This window comes from Herpailurus yagouaroundi, unplaced genomic scaffold (genome assembly GCF_014898765.1).
Source record: "Herpailurus yagouaroundi ecotype Mexico unplaced genomic scaffold, PumYag 77, whole genome shotgun sequence".
Classification (NCBI taxonomy): Eukaryota; Metazoa; Chordata; class Mammalia; order Carnivora; family Felidae; genus Herpailurus; species Herpailurus yagouaroundi.
Window position 1 is genome coordinate 19,758,820 of NW_024412388.1, and position 26,331 is coordinate 19,785,150.

At 55.9% G+C, this 26,331-nt stretch overlaps 3 protein-coding genes across 8 annotated transcripts in view; 2 read left to right on the forward strand and 1 right to left on the reverse strand.

The window, feature by feature from the left end:
* Nucleotides 1-4,883, forward strand: part of CEP85 (centrosomal protein 85) — a 30,474-nt gene extending 25,591 nt beyond the window's left edge. For all 3 annotated transcript variants that reach the window (XM_040465789.1, XM_040465796.1, XM_040465804.1), the window contains 3 exons: nt 1,369-1,476; nt 2,585-2,810; nt 3,181-4,883. In XM_040465789.1, the coding sequence (XP_040321723.1) occupies nt 1,369-1,476; nt 2,585-2,810; nt 3,181-3,341 (495 nt within the window). In that variant the 3' untranslated portion in view covers nt 3,342-4,883. The remainder of the gene's footprint in view (nt 1-1,368; nt 1,477-2,584; nt 2,811-3,180) is intronic.
* A 1,194-nt stretch (nt 4,884-6,077) lies between these two features.
* On the forward strand, nt 6,078-7,595 carry SH3BGRL3 (SH3 domain binding glutamate rich protein like 3). Its single transcript, XM_040465815.1, has 3 exons — nt 6,078-6,254; nt 6,875-7,042; nt 7,163-7,595. Exons 1-3 carry the CDS (start codon nt 6,207-6,209, stop codon nt 7,226-7,228), a joined length of 282 nt encoding a protein of 93 aa, XP_040321749.1. The 5' UTR covers nt 6,078-6,206; the 3' UTR covers nt 7,229-7,595.
* Nucleotides 7,596-8,306: 711 nt separating this feature from the next.
* The window catches only part of UBXN11 (UBX domain protein 11), a 22,502-nt gene continuing 4,477 nt past the window's right edge, over nt 8,307-26,331 (reverse strand). The window contains exons 3-15 of one of the 4 annotated variants that reach the window (XM_040465836.1): nt 25,574-25,602; nt 24,879-24,977; nt 21,009-21,109; nt 20,457-20,511; nt 19,907-19,983; nt 18,791-18,917; nt 11,747-11,961; nt 11,380-11,457; nt 10,348-10,402; nt 10,050-10,153; nt 8,795-8,868; nt 8,580-8,720; nt 8,307-8,494 (exon numbers count right to left, since the gene is read on the reverse strand). In XM_040465836.1, coding sequence (XP_040321770.1) covers nt 8,335-8,494; nt 8,580-8,720; nt 8,795-8,868; nt 10,050-10,153; nt 10,348-10,402; nt 11,380-11,457; nt 11,747-11,961; nt 18,791-18,917; nt 19,907-19,983; nt 20,457-20,511; nt 21,009-21,109; nt 24,879-24,977; nt 25,574-25,602 — 1,315 coding nt within the window. In that variant the 3' untranslated portion in view covers nt 8,307-8,334. Of the gene's footprint in view, nt 8,495-8,579; nt 8,729-8,794; nt 8,869-10,049; nt 10,154-10,284; nt 10,403-11,379; nt 11,458-11,746; nt 11,962-18,790; nt 18,918-19,906; nt 19,984-20,456; nt 20,512-21,008; nt 21,110-24,878; nt 24,978-25,573; nt 25,603-26,331 lie in introns of all 4 variants that reach the window. The other 3 variants (XM_040465826.1, XR_005787498.1, XM_040465847.1) reach the window with 3 other exon arrangements.

Sequence of the window (26,331 nt, forward strand, 5' to 3'; positions counted from 1 at the left end):
AGTAGAGCTTTTAATGTGTCTCAAATACATACCCTGAAACCCTCAGCTCTCAAAAAGGTTGAAAAAGCCCAACTTTTTTTTAATATATATATATTTTTAAAATATTTTATTTATATTTAAGAGAGAGTGCGTGAGTGGGAGAGGGACAGAGAGATGGAGAGATAATCTGAAGCAGGTGCCAGGCTCTGAGTTGTCAGCACAGAGCCCAATGCAGGGTTCAAACTCACGAGCTGCAAGATCATGACCTAAGCCAAAGTAAGATGCTCAACCAACGGAGCCACCCAGGCGCCCCAAAAAAGCCCCACCTTTTACATTTACCCATGATGAAACTTCTCAGGCAAATTAAAATATCAGATGAATTTGCTGGAATCAAGTAGATTCAAAACTGTCACCTTGGGTATTTCATGGTGATGAGATGTTCTCCTTTGGCAGTTTTTTATTAATACAAAATGGGAAAATTCAGAAAATTTTTAAATATTTTATTCAAATAAGTTTCAAAATTGGGGGAGGGGAGTTGGAATGAATAGAATGAGAGGCAAAAAATAACAAACATAAATACCTCCCTCTCCCTGACCCTGACCATCCCTACACACACACTCTCTCTCTCTCTCCCTCCCTCTCCCCCTCTCCCTCCTAACTAGATTAGGTGACTGTGGGAGCACTCCTACCCCTTATCTCTGTCAGAAGCATTTAATACACAGTATTCTCAAGGGCTTTGGCTGTGGGCTCCTCAAAGACTGGTATTGTTTGGTATTCTTTTCAGTATCCTCAGTGCCTGTCACAGTGTTCAGTAAGTACTGAACTCAACTGAATAGACATTTCTTGCCCTCAAGAAAGTTATGGAGAGGGGGGGAACCATGTGCACTGCCAACAAGTGTACTCATGAGCCATGATGGAAGTATGAGTAGCAGGGCGAGAGTAGGATTAATAGAATCTGATTTGCGGATTAAGGAAGGCTCAGGTGGGCCTTGAAGGTTTCCTGGGTTATAGAGCAGAAGAGTAGCCTAGACAAAGGGGAAGGAGAGTGAGCAAGTTTGGAGCTAGAGCCTTTGGGAATGAAGGCTGTGCAGTCATTTGATGTGGCTGGAGTAGAGGCTGTGTGGAAGGTGAAAAGAGATGTGGCTAGAAAAGTAGGTAAGGGCCAGACTAGTCTGGAATGCCCTGCTGAGGAGCTGACCTCTAATTGGTCAGCAACTATAGGAGGGTTTCAAAGGGAAGTAGCAGATCAGGGCTTTTCTAAGATAATCTCTAAGCTGTGTATGGGCGGGGTGGGGCTTTACTATATAGTCCAGGCCAGAGGTGACATGGTCTAAACCAGATTTGTTACTCCTTATATGCAATCCTACCACTCCTTGCCCTGGGATTCAGAGCCTAGAGCAGGAGGTGGCTCAGGAAGAAGGAGCAAGCCAGGCCATGAAAGAGGAGGCCCAGCGGAGGGAGACAGCCCTGCAGCAGCTTCGCACAGCCGTGAAAGAGGTGAGCAGCAGCATCTGGGCCTCGTGGCACTGCCTCCACAAGCCTGATTTCTCAGTGTACCTTCCCCATCCCTACTCCCACAAGAGCCCTCATGTTTGAGAGGTCCCTGCTGAACAACTTTTTGACAGAAGAATGGAAAGGGACGCCGCATCATCCTTTCTGTTAAAGGTCGTAATCCCATCTTAGGCCATATTTACCCAGGAATGTGTTTTGGATGCAAGAAGTCAGTCTCTCTCCCTTTGTTTTCCTTTAGCCACAGGTTTGTGGGGTTGGGGGGAAGGGTTCAAGAAGACTGAGAGCTTGGTGGTCCTCATGGAGTATACAGAGCTGTCAGCAAGGGGTGACCAAGTTCACTGACCTAGGAAGGAGTCTCTCAGAGCTGGGATTGTCACATGGCCCAGTGTACGTGAAAGGCTGGGACTGGAGGAAGAACTCTATTCAGAATAGAGGGAGGGAGGGGAAAATGGGTTAAGCTGTTCAGGGAGAGAGAGAGAAGGAGACACAGACATACATGAATAGCTGATCTTTGTAGAAAAGCCTGATTCTACTGAGGTGAAGGTGTAAAAATGCAAGCAGGGCACATTCCAGTGCTGTGTCCTCCAGGTTCCTAGCTCCCTCAGGCCCCCACCCAGTGGCCACTAGCTGTATTGTTGTCTTTCTTGCCCCCTTTATTCCTCTGACACACTCTGATCAGGCTGGCTGGTGGCCACTTTTGTCAGGGTGGCAGGGAGAGATTGAAACCAGTGTCTCCTCAGATTTCACAGTTCACGTTAAGCCTCCTCTAATAGCCTGGTTAACAGAGTTGGCTGAGGGACTGCCTTCAGATAGAGTTCCGAGGGGCGGGAGTATCTTCTCTGGTTCCTGAACAGAAACCTGGAGGCTGATGACTCAGAGTCTGCTGGGGAAGACTCCAGTACTGGAACCCTATGGGCCTGACCTACCTGCAGGAGAACTTAGGCCCAGTTTTGGGAATAGGGGGAGTGCTAAGCCTGTTGGTAGTGGTGGGGAGGGGGCGATATCCCCTGTGACTCGTGTATTCACGTACATGTATAAATAGTCTGCCCTTCCCTGGGCTTGGGTTAATGTGTTTGCCCATCTGTCGGCTCAGCTTTCAGTACAGAACCAGGACCTGATCGAGAAGAATCTGACACTCCAGGAACACCTGCGTCAAGCCCAACCAGGGTCTCCATCTTCACCAGATACAGCCCAGCTGGCATTTGAACTGCACCAGGAGTTGGCCAGTTGCCTTCAAGATCTGCAGGCTGTCTGTAGCATTGTGACCCAGAGGGCCCAGGGCCATGACCCCAATCTCTCCCTGCTCCTGGGCATTCACTGTGAGTCCTCAGGCCAGTCTGGGACACAGGAGAGAGTGGCTTTCATTCTTCTGTCACCCCTATCCAATTTTCCCATCCTTTGTGTGATCAAGGCTCTGTAGACCTGGTCACTGCCCCTGGGAGTTTATGTGTTTTGCAAAGTAGATACTCAGTAAATCTGTTTTGGAAGCAGTCATCCTTATGGGTACTTGAATGCGGGACAAACAGAAAATGGCCCTTAGCAAGTTTTCAGCCCACTATCCCCATCTGCTTTTTTAAAAACATGTGTTTTAAGACCATGGGTCTCAAAGTACTGCGTATCCATACCACCCCCTCCATTGAAAGCATCTCCTAACTGACTAACATTCTCTTGAAATGCTCTTCTCCCCAGCTGCACAGCACCCAGGGATTCAACTAGATTTGCAGAAGCCAGATGTGATCAGGAGGAAACTAGAAGAGGTTCAACAGCTGCGCCGTGACATCGAGGACTTAAGGACCACCATGTCAGACAGATATGCCCAGGATATGGGAGAAAACTGTGTCACTCAGTGAGGAATGCTGGGGGTGGCATAGACTCCGTTCCCCCAGGGAAGATCTGGTCTGCTGAGAGCCCAGTCTTGCAGGTCCTGCCCTGACAATCTCTTGCCTCCTATTTGCTGCTATTCCCAGAGAGAAGGGATGGAGGGGGGTAAGAACCTGCATCTGGGGCCAAGGGCTGATTAAGGAACTGTGCCTGCCCTGCCCCACACTGGCTTTGCCTTGTTGGATTGCATTTGTCCTGTCATACTGATTTACCCTTTGAGGGTGAGTTACTAATTAACTTTTGCAGGTTAACTGATAAGTCCTCACAGACTGTTCCCAGCCCCAGGCTGACGTCAAAGGTAAACAGGCTGCTCACTTCCCTTTTCCGTCCTCTGGATGGATCCACGTTCATTCCCACTCCATACTTTGGTCCTGCTGATGTCCACTGGAAAGGCTGAGTACCAGTCACAGTGGCCATGTGAGAATTCTCAGACCAGTCAGCTAGCCTGCCTGGGATCTAAGTTGGCTTTCGGGGTATTCTTTGGCCTGGTCCCACTGCTGCTTCCTCAGGACTCTTGTTCTCACAGATGCCTCAGGGTGATCTGTTTATTAGCAAAGCACCCACTAGAATTGGCCTAGGGATTGTATCCAGGTCTCCTTAATCTGAGCTGTCATGCCATTTTACAGGATACCCCATTCTCCAGCTGCTCTGTCCCATGGGGCCCTGGCCATGTGGTTAGCACAGCTCCCTTCTCCTTTGTTCTCAGGCCATCCAGGTAGCCCCCTTGTAAACTCTTCTCTATGGTTCTGGGTTTGGGCAGGATTTTCCCTCATATTGCCACAGGGCAACTGTCAAGTTACTCACCTCCTCCTCCTGGGGCTGAGGCCAGAGCCCAGTCCTGATTTGTGCCTCTCTTTTGTTTAGGGGCAGGGTCCTTTCCCTTTATTGCTCTGGGGCCCCTTTGAAAGTTCAGAGTACCCGGTATAGCTTGGCTCTAAGTTCTAGCTTTCCGTATTTGCTGGGTTTTGTTTCTCTAGGGCCTTTGGGGACCCTGTGCTTTTTATTTTCTCTTGCCTTCTCATGTATGGAGCATCTCAGAACACAATTGTTTGTATCCGGTTGTTGGGCTGGCCCCAGGCCTCCTCTAGATCTGGAGCCAGGCCAAGCCAAGGCTTTGTAAGGGTATGGAGGAGCACTGAGCAGTTCAGAAGCCAGCCACTGAGTTTGTTGCTAAGCTTTGAGCTGTCAGAGAAGCATCCTGGACCTCATTCTTGGGTCTGAATGAGACTCGTTAAGTGTTTTTACAATTTTGTGTCTTATTTATGGAGTGATGTATCCCTTCCATTCAGAGCAGCCCCACCCAGCCACCCCCTCAGCCTCTGGGCTCGTTCCTGCCTCCTAAAAGCAGAGCTGCCTGGTTGGTCTCCACCCTGTGTTGGGAGCCCAGCCACCATGCTCACGGGTATTTTTCCTCAAAGTTTATAAGCAGTTATTTATATGAATCCTTGTTATGTCAACTGGTTTGTATTGCCTATTTTGATTACAAAATAAAATATTTAACAAACTCCTCAGTTTTCTATCACCATTATCACCATCCCTTACTCCACCCCTCATTTTGCCTTATTGGAACCAAGGCCCGGGTGTTTAGCCAAGTTCCTCAGACAGCAGCAAGGAGGGACCTTTGGCAGGTCCAGCCTCTCATCTGTGTTTCTACCACTTCGGCTCCTCTGGTGTTCTCTATGGGGACAAATAAGATCTCTTCTGACACTACTTTCTATTGGGTGAAGCTGCCCTGAGTCATTGAGCAAGTCTGTCGTTGGAAAGAGTTTCAGTAAGTCTCTGAGAGGAAGTCTACTTCTAGGTTGCTGTGAGGAAGTGGCTTCCCTGGAGCCAGGCAGGGCCCTGTTTGCCTCACGGAGCTAAGGTGGTCTTTCTGGGCTGCTATTTGAGCCCTGGGGTGGGGTGGGGGGCCTGTGAGGGCAGTCCTGGCCAACCCCAGACAGACAGCTGAGCCCAATTTGGGCTGATGAGTCTCTCAACCCCCTGGATTTTTTCTGGGAGCAGGAGCAGCTTTAGAATGACATCTGGGGTTGGAGTTGAGCTAGGGCCACCCTGAGACCAGCTGTGGATCTTGAACAAGGGCGGGCCGGGCTCCCCGGAGTCCCGACCAACTGCTGCCTCCACCCGTTCTAGAGCTAGCAAACTCTTACCTTGGCCTCCATCTGGTGCCTTGAGGGTGTGGCCCTGTCTCCGGCCACCACCCTTCCTTGTCTAGACTTGCCTGAGTAGAGAGGAACTTGTGGGGAAATCTCCCAGCAGGGGCTGTCCCTGCTTTGGTGTGCCATGGGGTTAGCCATGTATGAGTGTCACCCGGGGACTGTGGGAAGGGGTCCCTTGGAGCAAGATTCCCTAGCCAAGGAACTGTAGGTTTCAAAACAGCCCAAGCCTTCAAAGCTCCAGCTGCGCCGTGCTATCGTGGCACTGAGGGTGGGTAGCTGGGTGCAGCAAACCCGGGCGACGCTGAAAAGGCCTTTGCCAAGCCGTCACCCAGGCCCTCCCTGGCCTTTCCGGCCACCAGCCCCCTCCCCCCACCTCACGCTGAACCCCAGATCAGGGAAGGCGCGGGAGGGGACGGCCTCGCGCAGCACTGGGGTCCTCTGCGCGCCCCGTCACTGAGGGGGAGGGGAGGGGGCAGCGGCGCGCGGGGCGGGGTCGCGCAGGCTCCGCCCCGGCCGCACGCCTGCCCGCGCCGCCCATTGGTCCTGAGAGCGGTGACTCGCGGGCAGAGCAGGAAGGAAACCGCTCCCGAGCGCGGCGGCGTCGTCTCCAGGCCGTGCGGCTGCCGCTACAGCCAGCCATCCGTCCGCTTGTCGGCTTGCCAGTCCACCCGCAGCATGAGCGGCCTGCGCGTCTACAGCACGTCGGTCACCGGCTCCCGCGAAGTGAGTGCACGCCCCGGGTGAAAGCTTGGGCGGCGGAGTCCGGGCGCTACGGCCCGGCGCCGGAGACCCGCCCCCAGGGCGGAGCGGGGGGCGAGAAGGTGCGGGGCTCGGCCTCCTGGGTCGAGTCCCAACGCGGGCCCCGAGTCTGTGCCTTGAACTCCTCCGTTGGGCATCCTGTATCCTTAGCAGCCCCAGGACGAGCTGCCCGCGCCCATCCCATCTCTCAGACACGCACTCTCTGCAACCCCCCTGCGACCCCGATCACGTCCTGATCGTGCTCTTCCTCTCCCCCACTTTGTGTGTACCTAGGCAGGGGTGGCCCCTTAACCTGCCTCCACCAAGGCCTGCCCTGCCTTCCCCTCGCTGAGTTCCTGGTTCTCTCCACTCTGAACTTTATCCCACTTCCCTTCGTTCTGACTCCCCTCCTCATGGTGGTCCCTCTTCTCATCCTGCCCCGCTGCAAACCTGACTCATCCTCCTAACTCCCTAGTGGCCAGAACCCTCGCCCAGGGTGTGGAGGGACACAAAAACTACTGGCCACAGTCCCTGTCTTTCTGCCCAGGTTTCCCCCGTAAATCCTCCAGCCTGCTCACTAACCCCTGCCCGCCCTCTACCCCCAGATCAAGTCCCAGCAGAGCGAGGTGACCCGCATCCTGGATGGGAAGCGCATCCAGTACCAGCTAGTGGACATCTCCCAGGACAACGCCCTGCGGGATGAGATGCGAGCCTTGGCGGGCAACCCCAAGGCCACCCCACCCCAGATTGTCAACGGGGACCAGTACTGTGGGGTATGAACCCCGGGGGTTGGGAGTGGGGAAGTGTAGGACTTCTGCTGACTCAGAAGTCAGTCAGACCTGGGACAAAACACCAGCACTCAGGCTGACCATCTCTCCCCTCCCCTCGCCTAGGACTATGAGCTTTTCGTGGAGGCTGTGGAACAAAACACACTGCAGGAGTTCCTGAAACTGGCCTGAGCCCACTGGACTCCATCACCACGTCCCCCCGCAGTCACCGCCGGCCATGAAGGACCTTGTGACCAACTCCCTGTCATTCCTAGCCTTCCGACCTTAGAATCTCTCCCCGCAACCCAAGCCCCCCTCCTCCCCCTCTCTAATTTAGCCCCCTCTTCTCCATTCAAAGGCAACATTCCTTACCCACTAGTCTCAGAAATTGTCTTAAGCAACAGCCCAAGTGCTGGCTGTTGTCAGCCAGGCCCTGAGGCTGCCACCCTGCCTGGCACTGGCTGATGGGCACCTTTGTGGGTTCCATTAGCCAGGGCTCTGCCAAAGGCCCCGCATTCCTTGTCCCCTAGAGACAATTAAATGTCCCATTCCACTGACACCGTGTCTGTTTGATATGGCCTGAGTCCTTGGTCTGAGCAAGGCTGGTAGATGGGATTGTCTGAGGCCGTGGTCCCACGGGCAGGTCGGTCGGGCCGTCTCCTGTGTGGCACCTCTGTGTATGATTGCGCACGTATGTGGGTGTATGTCTGGCATATGCATAACTGTGTGGACCAGCGTTTCTCCAAACGGTGTGGGTGGGTCACTTCCTGATTCACATGCATGTGATAGTGTCCTGACACGCCCGGCTTGGTGAGTGTAGCACATCTGTATGCCTGTCGGTAATGTAACCGCACCATGTGGCTGCCTGCCTGGGTTCCAGCATCCTGGCTAAGTATGGGCGTGTCATGGAAGTGGGTTCATGGCCGCAGTTCTGCCAGTTTGGGCACAGTGGCTTTGTGCAGAATGTTGGGGAAGTGGCCACATGTGCGTGTGGTTCTCTGTGTCTGTGCACAGGGACCTGCTCGCGGCACGCTTGCACATGAGGCCCTTCTGCACCAGCTGAGGCTGAGCTGGAGCCTGCCTTCCCTCCACTGGATCTGCTTAGCCCTTCTGGGGAGAAAGGAACCTAGAGGACAAAGACCCAGCAGCTAGGCCCGCCAGCTGGAGCTCGAGTTACCGAGGGGCGGGTCTGCACCGCCCCTTCCCCCCAGCCTTCTCTGGCGCCCAGCTGGGCTGCCCCGCCAAGAGAGCCTTGTGTGCGCGGAGCAGCCAGTGTGGGAGCGGGCGCTTTATTTGGATCAGGGGCCAGGGCCTGGGGCAGGCGGTGGGGCCCGGCTAGCCCGAAGCAGCAGCGCTGCGTTGGGCACCAAGCCTGCGGCCTGCAGCGTGACCGTGTCGTCGTGGTAGACCGTGGGTGGGAATGTACTGATGATCTCGAAGGTCGTGGCGTCCACGGCTCTGGGGACCGGGCAGAACTGATCAGGCCATGGCCTGGGACCAGAGACCCCCCTCCCCGTAGCTGCCGGCCCCACACCATGCCCACCTGGCCTGTGCAAGCAGGGTGCGCACATCGCCAACAGTGTCCTCGGGCCGCATCATCAGCAAGAAGGCCTGCTCGCCATTCTCAGACTTGATGCGCAGCATGGAGAGCAGGGGCGCCTGTGACTCGGGGGACTCCTGGCTCCTGTGGACCTAGAGGCCATCAGTGCCCCCTGGTGGCCCAACCCCAAGGTCCTCACCTCTTCACCATGCCCTCACCTCTCACGCTCAGCAGCCAAGGCTGGTGTCTCCACCACAATCTCCTGGATCCTGGCAGGCAATGGGCAGCAGTTCTGGAAGGCATCGATGAAAGAGGACAGAGCCCTGGGCTCTGCTAGAGTCACACCCTTCCCCCCAATCCTTAGAGGGGACTTATTCCTTACCGGGGATGGATGAGACCAGTGAGCCAAAAGGGGAGGGGTGTTCTGTGTAAACTGGGGCCCAAGCAGAAGAAATGGAAGGGAAGCTTTGGAAGGCAACCCCATCATTCCCCTAAGAAGCCTTGAAGTCCCTCAGCGTAGTGGGGGAGACAGAACCCCACACAATGACCAGCTTCCCAGGGGAAGCTTCCCAGGGGAAACCACCCCTGAGCAGTGACTAAGGATGAGGAGTCCATAGAAATGGAATGGGCACAGGGATGTTCCAGACAACATGGGCAGAGATCCCCTGGTCAGGGAAGGCTTCTCTGGAGGTGACATATTTGGGAAAGTGTCAGCAGTTCATGTGGCTAAAGCTGAGAATCAGGTTGGACTGGAAAAAAGAAAAGGTTAGAGGTGGGAAGAGGACCGACAAGGAGTGGTGGGCCTTGAGTGCCAGATAAGAGCTTGGCCTTACCTGAGAACCACTGAAGGGTTTCAACAGGGAAGGCCCAGATCCAACTTATGTTTTTACAGAAGCACAAGGACTGCTGGGGGAGGACAGTTGACAAGGCAGGAGGGGAGGTGGCAGGCCAGTGAGAGGCCACTGCAGGTATCTGAGAGGGCTACTCTGGAGCCTCGACTAGCATGGCGGGCAGAGGGAACAGAGAGAAGACGTGGATTCTGGCAATGTGCGGTGAAGGAGGCAGTGTGGTGGGAAACTGAGGTTTGTTACTTTCACGGGTGGAGACAGGGGAGGAGCCGCGGGATGGGGAGTGAGGGAGGAGGATGTTTCTGAGGGCCAGGAAGGGGTATCCAGGACTGAACTGGATAGTCTGGTCTGGACCTCGAGGGGGTGGCGTGGGCCCTGGGCTCACCCCTGGCCTAGACTCTGGCTCTCCCCTTCTTACAGCCATACTGCCACGGAGACAGCCCATCTCTGGATGCAGCCCTCCCCAGACTGTTTTCAGGAGACAGTGGAACTGCCTTGAGAGCCTCATTTCTCCCTCCAGGCCCCCTTCAGCAGCCCTCGAGCCTGAGTCTCCAGACAAGCCACTGCTCTGGTAGGTTGGGCCAGGGAGCCCAAGATGGCTTGGGGGAGCTAGGGCTGGCCTCACCTGCAGGGTGTCCCGGATGGGGCCCCGGATGTCAATCACCTCGCCTCGCCGGATCACAAACTTGGGGAGCCTGTTCAGAAACTTCTCAGCAGTCATCCTGGAGCCTGCAGGGAGTGCATTGGGAGCCTTGGCCTGGGGAGGGACTGGGAGTGACGGGTGATGGTGGAGGAGGCCACCTGGAGCCTGTCCCACACAGTGGCCCTGCCGCCTGGCTCGGCCTCAGGGCCAAGCTCACCTGGGGGCTCCATCCTGTCCACGGGCTTGCGAATCCTCTGCCAGCCCACCACGCGGCCCTCACCTGGGAACAGTTCCAGCCTATTCTCCGGGTAGACCTGATTGCGCAGATCACTGACCTGGCAAGAAGGAAGGGTGAAAGTGGTGGGCCTCGACCTTCAGCCCTGGGCTCCACCCCCACCCTTGCTCGCCCAGAGCACGCCCTCCCACCCCCCCACCCCCCCACCCCCAGGAACAGGCTCGAGGGACGGTCTGGTGCAATCCCCATTTTACGGATGAAGAAACTGAGGCCCCAAGAGAGCTGCAGTTCATGCTGCTCTCACCTACCTGGGCTCAGCTCCTCCTGCAATCACCCCTCGCCATGCCGGCTAGAGCCACTGTACTGCCATCCTCCCCAGACAGCCCCTCTCAGGAGCCAGCCAGGAAGCAAGGGACCAGGGTGTTAGCAGAGGGCAGAGCCCGCCTTGGCAGGCACTACCTCCAACACCTCCAGTCGTGACTCACACGGTTTTCCAAGCCCGGGGGGTGGTGGTGGCACACACGCCCTCGTGCACCCTTGCTGTGGCATGACGCACCGCCTTCCGGCTGCGGCTCAGGAGATCCCCCCACTGCACCCCTCATCTCACCCCCGCCGGCAGGGGGATGGCTCATGCCGTGTCCTTCAGGCCCACATTTGTCCCCACGGCACTGCCTTCCGTACCCATCAGATGGCTTCAGGAACCCCTGGGGCAAGTCAGGCCACTTTTGCATGGAGTCTCAGGGACCCCAGGCTGTCAGGGTGTCCTGGGCGCTGGGGAGGGGCACTGGGCCTACAAGGCCGAAGGCTGTGCCTCCAGGGTGCCAGCAGGGGGCACTGCCTGCCGCTTAGCCACAGGCCGGTGCCCTTGCTAACCGGGCAACTGCAGCCCCTGCAGCCTCCCTGCCCTTCTTGGCTGGGCTTCAGGCTCACCCTCCTCCCCAGAGGTCATCAGAGACTGGGGTCCCCTTAGGTGGGGTAGTGGCTTCCCACCTCAGACCGGGTGATGCCTGAGGAAGCTGTTTGTCCCCACCCCCCCCCAAATCCCCACACAGGGTGGTTTGAGGAGCAGCCCATCACCTTAAAGGGGACCCCGTCAGGGTACAGTCGCTGGAGCTCTGAGGGGAAGAAGCCGTCCAGAATGTCTCGGAGGCAGCGCTGCGGCAGGGATCAGAAGAGTGAGGCCCGACTGGACCCGTGCGGCACCTACCGCTCTGCTTCCTGTCCAGACGGTGGGCCCCGGGCCCCGGGCTTACCCAGTGGGTCACACTCTGCACATATTCAGGGCCCCAGGACTTGGTGGGGGGGAGGGGTTGTTTCTGCAAGTTGCACGTGGGCTTGGGTACCTGTGGGGGGTGGGCTGGGCCCCCCACCACCAACTAATGGTGAGCAAGGGGAGGGGGCAAGGGCACCAGAGTGGCCTGTCTCCCCTCCCCACCCCTCCTACCTGTGTGGAGGGGTCATGGAAGGGCCGGAAGGGCCCATCGAACATCATGAGGCCATTCCGATAGAGCTTCAGTGGGATGGGCTCAAGGACATGGAGCCGTGCTCCCCCAGGCATTGGTGTCACCTGGGTGTCACCCTCTACCACCAGCTCACTGAGATCCTTCAGGCTGGCCAGGAGCCTGTCAAAGTCCACCTCGGGGGGCGCCAATGAGTCCCCTGGTAAAGAGGATAAACACCCATGAGCCTCTCTTCATGGCAGCTGTGTGCCCCAGCAGCCCTGGTTTCCATGGCCCCTTGCATGCTAAGCAGTGGCCTTCGCACCTCCTTAGGTGGCCACCTGGGGAGGAAGAAGGACAACTACCACTAGATAATAGCTGTCTTGTATTGAACACCGCCGTATGCTAGAGGCTTAATGCCTATAATGCCACTGTCTCTTCATACCAACCCTATGCTGTAGGGGCTACAATCACCCCCATTCTTCAGATGAGGAAACCTCAGGTCAGGGGTTAATGGCTGCCTAGGGATGCACGGAGTAAGTGGCAGGAGCAGGATCTGATCCCAGCTCTGCCCGTGTCAGGCACGGGGTCAGCCACTGAAAAGCGCAATGCAGAGCTCCCAGCTCTGGATGAAGTCTGTCTGGGTTCAAATCCCAGCTCTGCGGCTTCCACCTGTGTGACCTTGGTCAAGTCATTCAATGCTCTGCACGACAGCATTCTCTCCTAGAAGGCTATGATAGTGTCTGCCTCCCAGGATGGCTACCGAGGTCCAGGAAGATGGCCAAGTGAGGGCCAGCTCGGAGCAAGCACTCTGTCCAGCTGGTTACTGTTACCAATCCCACCTTGCACAAACGGACCTCAGGCCGATCCAGAGGCTATGACGCAGCAGTCACTGATCTCCATTTTACACATGAGGAAACAGGCCCACGGAGATAAAAAATGACTTGCCCCAGGTCACTTGGCAAATTAGAGGAGGAACTGACTCTAGAGTCTGCTTTTCCCACCCATCGGCACCATCCGGATGGGGAGCCTGGGGTAGGGACACGTGGCTACTGGGGGGGATGTCAGGACAGCTGCTGGACAGAACAGATAGGGGACACACAACTATTTCCGGGGTCACACATCCCTTTGAGAAGCTGAAAGACGCTTTGGCCTCCTCTTCTGAAAAATGTGCTGTGCACACAGGGGTGCATACGCTTCAGGGGGTGGTGGGGACAGCCACAACAGATGCCAGAGTGGAAAGGCTGGAGGGCAGGTGGGATGCTGGAGAGGGACAGGCCAGGGGCCTGTTCTTAGTCCTTAGTCCTTGACTAAGGGCCTTAGTCCCTAGTCGATCTGGCTCCCAATCTACTAGGGGTGTGACCCTACAAAACCTCAGTGACTTTCAGGGCCTTCTTGGATGCTATTTTCACCAGGACAGCCAGGCTGCGACAGGATGTGGGTCGGGACTCTGGGGACCGAATTCCTTTCCTCAGAGTGGTGCAATGGCTCTATAGGTGTGGTGGCTGTGTGGAGGAAGTACAGATGTGGGTGGCTCTGTTTCCTGTTGCCTCTGTGGCTGCTGAAATGGTAGGCCCCAGCTGGACTTCCCCCTCCCCTACATCTCCTAGGTTGCAGGGGCTGCACCGGCCCCCCACCTCCTCCTGGGGTCCCCTAGGGTTCCTGAGATTCCCAAGAAAAACTCACAGGACATTCTGGGCATTCCTGGTATGACTCAGAACAATATCAAGCCACTATTTTGCTTTAACAACAAACTACATTCAGAACACATTGGTAAGCCTAAAAATAACGCGAAAGCTCATCTCATCGAACTCCTGTCCCCACCCCTGTACTCTTACAGGTGGAGATAGTGAGGCCCAGAAAAGTCAGATGACTTGGCCCACGGAGATCACATCAAGCGGACCCAGGACCACTCAGATACGCTGGGGCCGAGGCTTTTTCAGAGAGCTGATGGGCACGGGATGGTCGGCAGTGGAAAGGGCTGGTGGAAGCCCAGGGGAGGATGCCAAGAAGCAACTAGAGGGAAAAGAGTTTGCTGAGGAAAATAGTGCTGGAGGCTCTCGGCCAGTGAGGCTAAGGCATGGAGAAGTGAAAGCCAGGTGGGCTGGGCACGTATGGGGTGCAGCAGCCCAGGGGGAGACAAGGGGCCCAGGAGATAGAACCACAGCACCAGGCGGACCTGGGCTGAGAGAATAAGGCAGGAATCCTGGCATGGCCACCACGCGGCCAGCCGGGAGTACGCAACAAGAAGCCCGGCCTCTTGCCAGGTCACATGGGGTGAGGCAGGTCAGAGGTCTAATGAGGCATTTCCTCTCTCTCTCTTCCTTGGGATGGGACAGAATAGGAACCTCTATCCCGCCCGCCCGCAAGATCCAGCAGGAGGAACGGACTGTAAGGACGACTCGGTGTTTACTTTGTGCCTAGCACCTAGAGGCAGCTGTTACCACTCCCGTTTTACAGATGAGGAAACTAAACCTCGGAAAGCGACCTGCTCCCGCTCCTGCAGCTTTCAGGGCCCAGGTGACCCTAAGCTTCTGTTCTCGGTGCCTCATGCAGGCTGCCTCTGCTCCCTGGGGTCCCTTTCTCAGGAGGGCTGTGGTTCAGGGAGAGATCATCTCTGAGGCCTCAGACAACTTTGGGAGCCCGTGATTCTATTAAAAAGAGGAGTTAGGCATGGAGACCAAGATCAAGCTCCTTGGCTCAACTCCTGAGACCCTCGAAGCCCGGGTACCCCAGCCTCCCCTCGGCCTGTTCCCCCATCACTCTCTGGAGCCACGGTGCCAGGATTACTGCTTCCAAGCTGTGTGATCCCTGAGCAAGTGGGCCTAGCTCTTTGGGTCTTGGCTTCCTCTTCTATAAAATGATAATAAAAGTCCTCACTTCACAGGTGGCTCTGAGGCTCACAGGAAGTGCCTGGCAGATGGTGGCTGTTGTCACTAACACCACACCCCCTTGCTCATCACTGGCTCAGTGTGCTCACTCACCATGCCCTCTGAGACGCCTTGCCAGGAGCCCCTCCCCTGGAGACTAAGCCTCCCGAGTCCCTGGAGCCTGCGGGCCTTGGCACAGGCTGTTGTCCTTTTCCATTTGCTGGTCTTGCCAGCCCCAATGGGCACTCCTTGAATGCAGGCTAGAGCATCCAGCCCTAGTGGGTGCTCAGGAAGCACATTCTGGATCCATCCCTCCATCCCGCCAACATGTCCGGAGCGTCCAAGCTCTGCAAGGCCCTGAGAATCATGGGTATCCCCATACCCAGAGTCCTTCCCCCCTCAAGATCATACTTGAATGAAGGAGATGGGGTGACAGCAGGGACAATGGCACGTGGTAAGTGCCACCGTGGAGGCTGCGGAGCCCAGAGGAGGGCCAGACCCTGCCACTCTCAGCAGGTGAGTGGTGGGCCTGCCCTGGGCTGGCTCATCACCCCTGCAGGAAGGACACACGTGCTGCTGTGAATACCAACGTGGTGCCCCGGGGCCCCAGCAGGCCTGTCCCCACCACCTCCCCCAAAGGCTGAACCAGAAATAGACCCGCTATCTCCACACACCTGCAAGCCTGGCCCTGCTCTGGGGACCTGCATTCACTCTGCTCCTCAGGGGAACCAGTGGAAAGAAAACAAGGCCTCAGAGTCTGATCACTGCCAGGGGAGACCACAACCAATTCTCTGGCCCCCACGGTTGAGCATCATACTGCCTGTTCCCACCTCATCTGTGCTCTGCACGGTCCTGGCATGCCTGACTGTCTAGGCCTGGGCACCCAGGCACCCCCACCAATATGTGCGTGGGCCCAAGCCCTTGCCCACAGGCCAAGCACCGTGCTGGGCACTCTGGGGCCTGAGAGGGGCCAAGCAGCCATGCTCGTGGTCACCGATCAGCCACCATGCAGCAGCCTGCAAGAACCCCCACGTGCATTGTGGCATTCGGTGCTCTCAGGGGCCCGGGCGTCACACACCATCTCCTCGCTCCACAGATGAGGACACGGACTCTGAGAGGTGAAGTAGTTTGCCCACACAGGTCCCCCACTCCTCAGCTGGAGCCTTTAACCCTGTCACCCCAATGCAGAGCCCCTTCCCACATGCTGGGCACAGTGCAGGTGGCACAGTCTTGGCCGCAGGCACTCGAGCAGGTACTCCATGAGGTTGGGTTTGAGCTAAGCTTCCAAAGAGGGGACAAAAGAGGACCAGGCACTTCGGGGGACACAGCACAGGCCTGACGGGGGGGCTGAGGGTGGGGAGGAGCCTAGCCTGCCTAGGGTCTAATCCAGGCCAGTTCCAGGGACTCAAGGGAGGCTCAGGGATGAGTGAAGACTGGAAACGGCACAGCTTCCGGGCAGGGGAGGGAAGAGGCTCCACCCAGGTGCAGGAGACTGGGGCTTGGGAGGAAGGGTGCTAGGGGACAGGCAGAGGCTGCAGGGGGAGTGGGGATGTAGGGGGATGGCAGGAAGTTGCTGGTGAAGGGTGGGAGAGTGAGCAGCTTCACGGGGGACAGGGAAGGAGGAGGAGGAGCTCAGAGAAGACTGAGATGAGTGAGAGCAGGGAGCTCAGAGGGGACAAGGGGGAGTGAGGAGCTCTCAGCCCTGAGGCTCAACACCTGGCCATGGGTTGTGACCAGAGTAGGACTGTCCCTTTCATGTCTCCGCATACCCCAAAGCACCTGGCATCCTATTTAATGCTCAGTTTACCCGCGGGGAGGGTGGGAAGGGGTGAATGATCCAGCCTGAGGCCAAGTCCTTGCAAGGCTTCCCCTGTGCTGGGTCCCCTTAAAGGGCAGTGGACTGCCCTCCCCAAGGCAGGAGTCCTGCCTCTAGACTGGTTGGCCCAATACAGATGCCCTGGGCCACCCTCAACCGGTCTGCTGCCTGGAACCTGCGGGGAGTGGTATCCAACAGAGGGAGAGCCAGAGAAACGAGCCAGGGTATGGGGCCAGCAAAGGGCCGGTTTTATGTACCCGAGGGCCCCGGGGGCAGAAGCAGCCTGGCACCTGGGGACAAAGCAGGGGGAGGAGAAGGAACGGACCAGGAGGAAAAGCTGCTGGAGATGAAAAGCATCTCGTTCATCTGGTGGAAGAGCTCAGTTGAGGCCCCTCCATGTTGAAGAATCAGGAAGCCAAAGGAAGGGGTGCTTGGGTGGCTCAGTCGGTTGAGTGTGTCTGACTCTTGATTTCAGCTATCATGATCTCAGTCGTGAGATCGAGCCCCATGTCAGGCTCTGCTCTGACAGTGTGGAGCCTGCTTGGGATTCTCTCTCTCTCTCTCTCTCTCTCTCTCTCTCTCTCTCTGCCCTTTCCCCATTCTGTCTCTCTCTCTCTCTCTCAAAATAAATAAATAAACATTTTAAAAATAAATAAAAAGAAAGCCAAAGGAAGAGGACACACAGATGGAGTTTTGGCAGAGGGTTTTCACAAGTTGCTTTGGCTGTGAGGCACTCAGCTTCAGAGCCGGCCTCTTGTGGGCATCAACAAACAACACAGAGCAGAGTGAAGTCAGCTCTGTTTCTGGAGGGAGAGGGCGGGAATCCACAGGGCCAGGTCTGGAAACCAGCTGGCTGGTCTGACCCCCAAAGGAGCAGCAAGGCCCCCACTGGCCAGGAGGAAGCCTGCCCTCCAGCCAGCAGGGACATGCGGGGGGCCCAGGGCATAGTGCTGGCAGGCCTCTGGCCCTGGACCCCAGAAACGCCCTTACAGCATCTGGCAGTCACCTTCCAGGGCTCGGCCTCTCACCGCAGGAGGGGGTGTCCCAGGGTCATCCCCAATTCCTCCTGTCAGCTCCCTAACGCACAATCACCAAGGGCATGGATTCCACCCCCTAAATCTCTGCCCTGCCCTTCCTCGCCCTGCCCGCCAGGATCACCCTTCCACAGGACATCATCTCATTGTCTGCCTGGATGACTGTACCTACCTCCTAAATAGGCTCTCAGCCTTAAGTCTTGCCCTCTTCACTCAACAGTCAGAGACTTAAGTGCCTCCGTTTTCCCATCTATAAAATGGAACAAGCCCTGGCCCACGTCAAAGCTATTCACGAAAATGCTTTGCAAGCTCCACTTCCGATGGGAAGTGACGTGTTTAGTAGAACAAAGCAGTGAGGGAGCTGTGCCCTAAGATTTAGGGGGTCTGGCCAGGGCACAGGCCTGAATGGGAGGCAGGACTCCCATGTTTTGAGTCTCATTCTTCACTCAGCAACAAGCCTGTCTTGAAATCAGGACAGTATTGTCATCTTCCAAACACTCCCCTCGGGAGCTATGCTCATCAGTGCTTCCATGAGGCTGCCACTGCCATCTGACTGTGCAGAACAATAAAACCCCCTACTTGTTGGGCTGATGATATGCAAGGTCAGTGCTAGGTGCTCTGCGTCTAACCCACTGACTCCTTCCAACTCTGCGGGGAAGGGTACACCATCATTTATTGATGGGGGACTGGAGGCTCAGAGAACAGAAGTCACGTGCCCAAGCCACACCTGGAACGGGTGATGGAATGAAGAGAAGGGCCCCGGGCTGACTGACTCCGGAGCCTGGAGAAGTGTACCTTCTGGGCAATCACCTCCATGCTTTGAAGAGAATGGACCCGGGCTTTCTATGGCCCCAAATCTATGGGGTGCAGCCCTCTAGATATTAGCAGTCAAGTTAAAAATAAAGACTGGTGGAATCTCACGGAAACAGGTCCCTTTCAACGGTCTGGCTAGAAGTGAAGAGGGGACTGAGCCCTGGGACTGAGGGGCAGCTTCCAAAGCAGAGAAATCGTTTTTGAAAATCTTCTGGATGGACGACATTTTGTAAACTACGGAGTGGAGCCTGAGACAAAGCCTGGGGTCTTGTTACATCTTGTATCTCAGGGTCCCTGGAGCCTTCGAAAGATGAGCCAGGAGAGAGTTGGAGGCAAGACCAGAGGAAGAAAGTGGTGGCGGGTTAGGTGGTCAGTGATGGAGGCTGAGGCCTTTCCTCCCAGTTCCTGTGTCAGGAGCACGAATGGCATGGTCTCTGGACAGCTACTGGCCCAAAGGAAGGTGTTGTTGGAGAATTCCCTTTGTAGGAGGGGCCAGGGGCAGACGCCCTACTCTACCTGGCTTCCAGAACTTCTTGGCTGTCATCCAGTCTGTGTTGCCATCCTCTGAGTCTGAGTTGTCTTCTGAGTCCTCCTGGTCCTCGGGCTCGCCCACCCACTGCAGCCCGTAGTCACTGAGGAACCGCTGTGCAAAGAGAAGGGAAAGGTCCCAGGGGGCACAGTCAGTTCAGCCCCTCGGGGAACAGGCAGCATCCACCCAGGCCCCAGCCTCAGGCCCCGGCTCCCAGAGTCAACTGGGCAGAAGAGATGGGCCCCAGGGTCTTGGGAGCTTTCTGGCTGTGACCCTGGGAAGCCACTTCACCTCCTAGAGCCTCGGGCTCTTCCTTGTAAAGCGGAGATGACAACGCCTGGCCCATAAGCTTCTGAGGACCCAGGACGGTAATTCAGGCCGAGGGCTTAAAGCAGGGTCTGGCATGGAGGGCCGCACGGAAGGTGGCCCTGATGGCAGCGGGGCACCCCATGCATCTGGCCTGAGCGGAGGAGCGGCAGGGACACGGGCTGCACAGGACTGAGGACGCGGTGAGCCACACGCAGCCTCTCTAGGGCCGGGCCTCACGTCCCCTCCACCACAGGAAAACTTCTGACTTGTCTACACTTCCTGTCACTGCTTCCTCAGCTCCTTCTCTCCTGAACCCACTCTACCCAGCCCCTTTCTCCACAACTGACTGGAACTGCGCGGGTGCGGCCACCAACAGCCTGCCTGGTGCCAAACCCAGCGGCCCTCTTCCGTCTTCATCTCTTGCAACACACATCACCCCTTCTCGGTTTCACATTCCCAGCCGTCTTCGCTTAGACATCTTGCCTCACTCAACACGAACTCATCCCCAACGGTCACGACTCCGGGTCCCCCCCCCCCCCCCGCCCCGCCTCCTAAACCTCTGCGCCTCCGGGTCTCAGTCAGTGGCAGCCCCTCCACCCGGGCCTCAGCCACGACCCTGAGAGGCCCGGGAGCGCCACCCGCAAAGCAGACTCGAATCCCTCCTCTCTGCCCCAGCTCCTCAGGTTAGTCCCGAGGAGGGAAACACGGGGCAGGGCCCCACGTGGGATATATGGGAGGGAGACCCAGACAGGCGGGCTCCCAGCCAGGTCCTGAGGGGCAGGCGCCTCTCTTACCTCCATCTCCCCCACCTGCCGCTGCAGCTGCAAGCACGTGGTCTCCAGTTGCTTCTGCCGCTGCAGGGTGACCTTGCCTTCAGGGAAAGATCAGGAAGGGTTCTGCCGCCCCAGCAAGGAGGCTGCCAGACCACCTCTGGCCTCGCCCGGCGTTCTGCCCTGAGGGTCATCTGGAGAGGCTGCCCCTTGAGAACTCGAGGGGTCCCCTGAAAACTCTCCCCCTGACCTTGAGGCGGGGATGCCTGGACCGACTCTCAGGAGACCGCCAGCCACCCCTCTCAGCCCCCCGACCCGGGGGCTCCTGAGGGCACCATGTTCCCCGACATGGCGCACCCTATGCTCGGGGCTGGGCTATGTCTGCATTCGGGGGGACCCGGTCCCACATACGAGGGCACTGCCCTGAGTGCGTCATTGCCTCTCTCCGGGCTCAGCTGTCCAGGCCTCACCATAGGACTCAGCTTGATGCTCTTGGAGCCCTGATGTCCAGGAGCCACCGGCCCAAGGGAGGTGCCCCAGGAAGGCTGACCAGCCCACCGGGAGTGCCCCTTACCCTGGTGCTCCCGGAGGGTCTGCAACATTTCTTCCAGGGCCCGTATCTTCCGATCCTATAGCAACAAGACAAGGGGGAGCAGGCAGGCCTGGGGGTTCCCAGAGCACAAGAGAACCCATCTTCCAGATGGGAAGATCCAAACTTTTTGCCTCTGTGGGGCACCGGGGAGTTGAAAGACCCTGCCCCTGCCATCCTTTGGCACAGCCGCTGCTCCTATGCCTCAGATATCCTTGTGGGTCCACTGAAATGGGGATAGGCATGGAGTGTGCCCAAGTGGCCCAGCGCTCAGCAGTCACTGCTGCCACGTGGTCCAAGGCTAGTGGCCTTACTCAGCTGTAGAGAAGACCCTTAGCTTCTCTGCTCAGCTCCCGGGGACCCAGATCAGCCCCAGGCCATACCTGGCCCTTGAACTGGGAAGTTCAGTGGAAGAGATGGTCCTAGAACCCACCCACCCTGGCCTACTGTGGCAGTGAACTCACTGGCCTCCCCAGCCTGGGCCCCTCCACCCCTCAGACCAGACCCTGGGCCTACCCCCACCGCTGGGGGTCCCACCTTGGACAGCAGCTCATCAGTCTGAGCCTTCACTTGCTGTTCCAGGTCCCGCAACTTCCGCGACAGGGTGGCCACCAGCTCCGAGTCATGGAATACAGGGACTACCAAACAGACAAAGTCCTAGAGCTGAGGCTGAAGTGTGGGGGTCCAGTGGAGGGGGGACAGGGGTCCACAGAAGCAGAAATAAGGGTGATACTAACAGCTGCCACTTAGATAATAGGGACTGTCCTAAATACTTCACACATATCAGCTCATGCTGTCCTCACAATGTGCCCCTGAGGAAATGAACTGCTTTAGGAAACTGAGGCAGAGGTGCAGTGAGGTGTCCAATGAGTATGAGTGAGTGCTGTACCGTACAGGTCACATGACCAGTGAAGCATTTTCAGAAAGTCACCCTCAATCAAATGAAGCACCTACACCTTGCCACCCCGACCCCCACCCCCCATTTACAGGAACACAGCGGAGAGAGGAGCAAGTCCGCACCAATGACAAACAAGTACACAGACCCGCATGGCCTGGCTCCTCACAGAGTCCGTGTCACTTTTTCAAAAGGCAAGGACTCTGTTCCACAGAGGTGTAACAGTCAAATGCAGTGCACGGCCCTGACCAGAACCTAGATCAGGAAAAACAATAGCTATGAGCTACTTCGGAACTCGGGAGATCTGAGCGCAGAAGCGGTGCTCCACAGCAGTCCTGAGTCCTGCGCATTCTTGGGTGCAGTCCCGGTCCCGGGGTCACGTGAGCCCCCCTTTGTAGGAGATGCATGCTGAAGTTTTTAGAGGTGAAATGTCATGATATCTGAAATTGATTTCTAAGCAGTTTCTCAAAAAAAGACATTTACATTCATACATATGTGTATATGGACAGAGAGAAAACAAATTAGTGGCCAAATATCACCAACTGTGGCATCTAGATAACAGACATTTATATGGGTGTGCACTGTACCATTATTTTAATTGCTTTGTAGGCTGCAAGTTCCTCAAACTTAGAAATTTGGGGAAAGAAAACAAGACGGCACAAAAACAGACACTCAGATCAATGGAACAGAATAGAAAACCCAGAAATGGAACCACACATGTAAGGCCAACTAATCTTTGACAAAGCAGGAAAGAATATCCTTGCTGAAGACAGTCTCTTCAGCAAGTGGTGCTGGGAAAACTGGACAGCGACATGCAGAAAAATGAACCTGGACCATTTTCTCACACCATACACAAAAATAAACTCAAAACGGATGAAAGACCTCAATGTAAGACAGGAAGCCATCAAAATCCTCGAGGAGAACGCAGGCAAAAACCTCTTTGACCTCAGCCGCAGCAACTTCTTACCCCACACATCTGTGGAGGCAAGGGAAACAAAAGCAAAAGTGAACTACTGGGACCTCATCAAAATAAAAAGCTTCTGCAACAGCGAAGGAAACAGTCAGCAAAACTAAAAGGCAACTGACAGAATGGGAGAAGATATTTACATACAACAACATATCAGATAAAGGTTAGTATTCTATAAAGAACTTATCAAACTCAACATCCAAAAAACAAATAATCCAGTGAAGAAATGGGCAAAAGACACGAATAGACATTTCTCCAAAGAAGACATCCAGATGGCCGACACATGAAAAAATGTTCAACATCACTCATCATCAGGGGAATACAAATCAAAACCACAATGAGATACCACCTCACACCTGTCAGAATGGCTAACATGAACAACTCAGGCAACAACAGATGTTGGCGAGGATGCGGAGAGAGAGGATCTCTTTTGCATTGTTGGTGGGAATGCAAACTGGTGCAGCCATTCTGAAAAATAGTATGGAGGTTCCTTAAAAAATTAAAAATAGAACTATTCTACAACCCAGCAATTGCACCACTAGGTATTTATCCAAGGGAGACAGGTGTGCTGTTTCGAAGGGACACATGTACCCCAAAGTTTATAGCAGCACTATCAGCAATAGCCAAAGTATGGAAAGAGCCCAAATGTCCACCGATGGATGAATGAATAAAGAAGATGTGGTGTGTATATATATACAATGGAGTATTACTCGGCAATCAAAGAGAATAAAATCTTGCCATTCGCAACTACGTGGATGGAACTGGAGGGTATTATGCTAAGCGAAATTAGTCAGAGAAAGACAAATATATGACTTCAAGCATATGAGGACTTTAAGACACAGAACAGATGAATACAAGGGAAGGGAAGCAAAACTAATATAAAAACAGGGAGGGGGACAAAACATAAGAGACTCTTAAATATGGAGAACAAACAGAGGGTGACTAGAGGGGTCCTGGGAGGCGGTACGGGCTAAATGGGTAAGGGGCATTAAGGAATCTACTCCTGATGGGGCGCCTGGGTGGCGCAGTCGGTTGAGCGCCCGACTTCAGCCAGGTCACGATCTCGCGGTCCGTGAGTTCGAGCCCCGCGTCGGGCTCTGGGCTGATGGCTCAGAGCCTGGAGCCTGTTTCCGATTCTGTGTCTCCCTCTCTCTCTCTGCCCCTTCCCCGTTCATGCTCTGTCTCCCTCTGTCCCAAAAATAAATAAACGTTGAAAAAAAAAAATTAAAAAAAAAAAAAAAGGAATCTACTCCTGAAATCATTGTTGCACTATATGCTAACTAACTTGGAGGTAAATTGAAAGAAAGAAAGAAAGAAAGAAAGAAAGAAAGAAAGAAAGAAAGAAAGACAAGAGAGACACACAGGAAGGAATGGGTCCTCTCCTTCCCCTGCGTGCTGCCCTGTGTGTGAAGCAGGAACTGCATTTGTCACCATCCAGCCACATGGGCTAACATGTCAAGGATGGCTCAGTGGAAAGACGGAGAAACCTGTTCATGGATGTCTTCGAGTCAATGGATTAACAACCCTGGAGCTGCTTCCTGGACTTCTTGGTGGGTAGGACAAGTCCTCCTCAATGTTCAGAAGAGTTTTCTCTGACTTGTAGTCAAGGCTTTGTAATGGATATATAGACCTCTGGGCCCGGTCAGCACAGACAGCACTGATGAGCTCCCAAGGCGGAGCGGGGACAGAGAGGAGAACCCAGGGGAGGAGCGTCGCACTGAAAAGCTGGGAGGAAAAGAAGAAGCTAGCAAAGAGAGGAAAGAGCCTGGGAAGCAGAAAGAAATCTGGGAGAGCAGTGTCATGGCAGCTAAGAGCCCAGGGCGATCAGAGGAGGGCACGGTGCCTGGTGGCCGATGTGGAATGATGCTGTGCACAGAAGCCAGACAGGCAGGCAAGTCCTTGACTGTGACCTTGGTGGGGACAAATGCCAGCTGAGAGTGGGGTGGGGAGCAAGCGCCAGGGGAGAGGCAGAGAGCGCGCAGGATGGCTCCTCAAGGAGCCCTGGTTATTGCAATTACTAATGAAAGTGTCCTCGGCTGGGATGCAGGAGATCCCGACTTTGTGTCTGAATGGTTGTGGGGCCAGGTGCTTCTGGTCTCCTTTTCCACCTCAGTTCCCTGTCCTATAACAAGGAGGGGTGTTTGGTGCTGGACTGCCTCCCACCTCACAGAGGAAGTGGAGGCAGAGAGACAGGAGGTTGCTTATCCAAGATATCACAGCTAGTAGAACATTCTGACCTCACGCCCAGCTCCTCCAGGCCCACAGCAAACTCCGACCCTGCCCGCCCATGCCTCCCCTGTGCCCAGGCCCATTCCACTCTCCCTCCTCCAGGATGCTTCCCTGTGAGCCCCATCTGGGCACCTCTGGGGTCAGTGTCACCACAGCCCTTGGGAGACAGTGCAGGCCAGGTGAGGAGGGCAGCCTGGGAACCGTGGGCTCACCCAGAACAGGCAAGAGTAGGTCCATGAGTCTCTGGGCCTCGCCCCTTCTCTGAGGCCCTCTCCTGCTGCTGGGGACCCAGACCTGTTTAGGCCTCTGTTCTCACCTTGCCTACTCACTGGAGCACCTATACCTCCATAGCAGGAAGGGACAGAGATCCTTTCTTCTGAGCCACGTCCGTCATTCAGCATATCTACCTCGTCTTCTGCAGACAGAGATGCCCAGGTCACTGTTCTGGGGCTGAGCCTCGGAGGAAACTGCGGCCTTGGGCTCTGGCCAGGATGAAGCAGCCTGTACTCTGTACCCCCAAGTATATGCAGATAGAACACATGGGACATCAGGGAGCAAGGATCCAACGAGAACAGGCTTCTTCTTGCAGTTCTCCCAGCCTGGCTCTGGAGGGGACCCGAGTGGCCAATGCCAGCAGCACGATGGAAGCAAGAATGGGGTTGGGATGCAAAGGTCTGAGCCTGCAGCGAGGATGGGTCAGCAAAGCAAGGATGGGGCTTCAGGGAGAAAAGGCTGTAATGGGCTAGAGGAGGCTGTCAGGAGGAGGATGGGGCTCAAACCCCACCAGCCAACCCCACAGCGAGTGGAGGGCTTCAAATGTTAGCAATGACACCTCTGCTAAGGGTGTGGGGCCTTCTGATCAGAGAGCTGCCAGGACGCCCTGTCCTCGAGGGCTGGGGGAGCCACAGGGAGCAGTGCAGCAATCGCTCTCCTTCTCTCCATCTGCACGACCCCAGGAAGACCCAGCAGGTGGGAGGTGAGGGGGACACACAGGGCAGACCCCACACTTACCATCTCCGTAGATTTTTATCCCTCGCCTCCTGGGAACCCGGGCAGGAAGGAGAAGGAAGACAGACAAGTTAGGAATGTCATCAGGGGAGTGGCTCTGGGCACCAGATCCCCAGCTGAGCCTAAAGGAGAGGGAGGCTGGGCCTCTGCCTCCCAGGACCATCCCCTCCCCGAATCCCATCCCTGGCACTGGGACAAGCCGAGGGACAGGCTTTGAGGTGTCCCCTCCTCCCAACGGAGAAGGGAGGGGAAGGACTGAGGGGCAGAGGCTTGGGTGGAAGACAAGAGATCCCAGGCCCAGGAGCCCAGCCCCAGCTCTGTTCTGAAATGGCTTTGGGACCCCAGGCCTGTCGCTTAACCGCTCTGGATCTCCTTGGCCTTCAAATGACTCAAAGCGGTATTCAGAAGAGAAAGGAGAGAGGTAAAGAAAATGCTTCGGAAGGATGAAAGTGCTGGACAGATGTAAAGAACTCCCTTTGCCGAGAGACCCCACCCCCCCACCCCCCCATGGCCGGGCCGGAGAAGTGGTACCATCAATGCTTGCAGACTAACATGGGGGCTGCGACTCTCCCACCCGGCCCATACCTACCACAGGGCCCAGCCCAGTGTTTGCTCAGACGTGATGAAGGAGTTAAAAATTTTTGAGAAAGATAAAGGGGTCAGGGAAAGCTATGTGACTCCTCCTTGTTTTCCCTGAGACACTAGGAGCCATTCTCCTAGTCTACTGGGGGACGGGGGCGGGGGGGGGGGGGGGGGGGGGG

Coding starts and splice junctions, on each gene's coding strand:
- SH3BGRL3 (XM_040465815.1), top strand. CDS start 6,207: ATGAGCGGCCTGCGCGTCTACAGCACGTCGGTCACCGGCTCCCGCGAA. Junction 6,255..6,874: donor CGGTCACCGGCTCCCGCGAA/GTGAGTGCACGC, acceptor CTCTACCCCCAG/ATCAAGTCCCAGCAGAGCGA. Junction 7,043..7,162: donor ACGGGGACCAGTACTGTGGG/GTATGAACCCCG, acceptor CCCCTCGCCTAG/GACTATGAGCTTTTCGTGGA.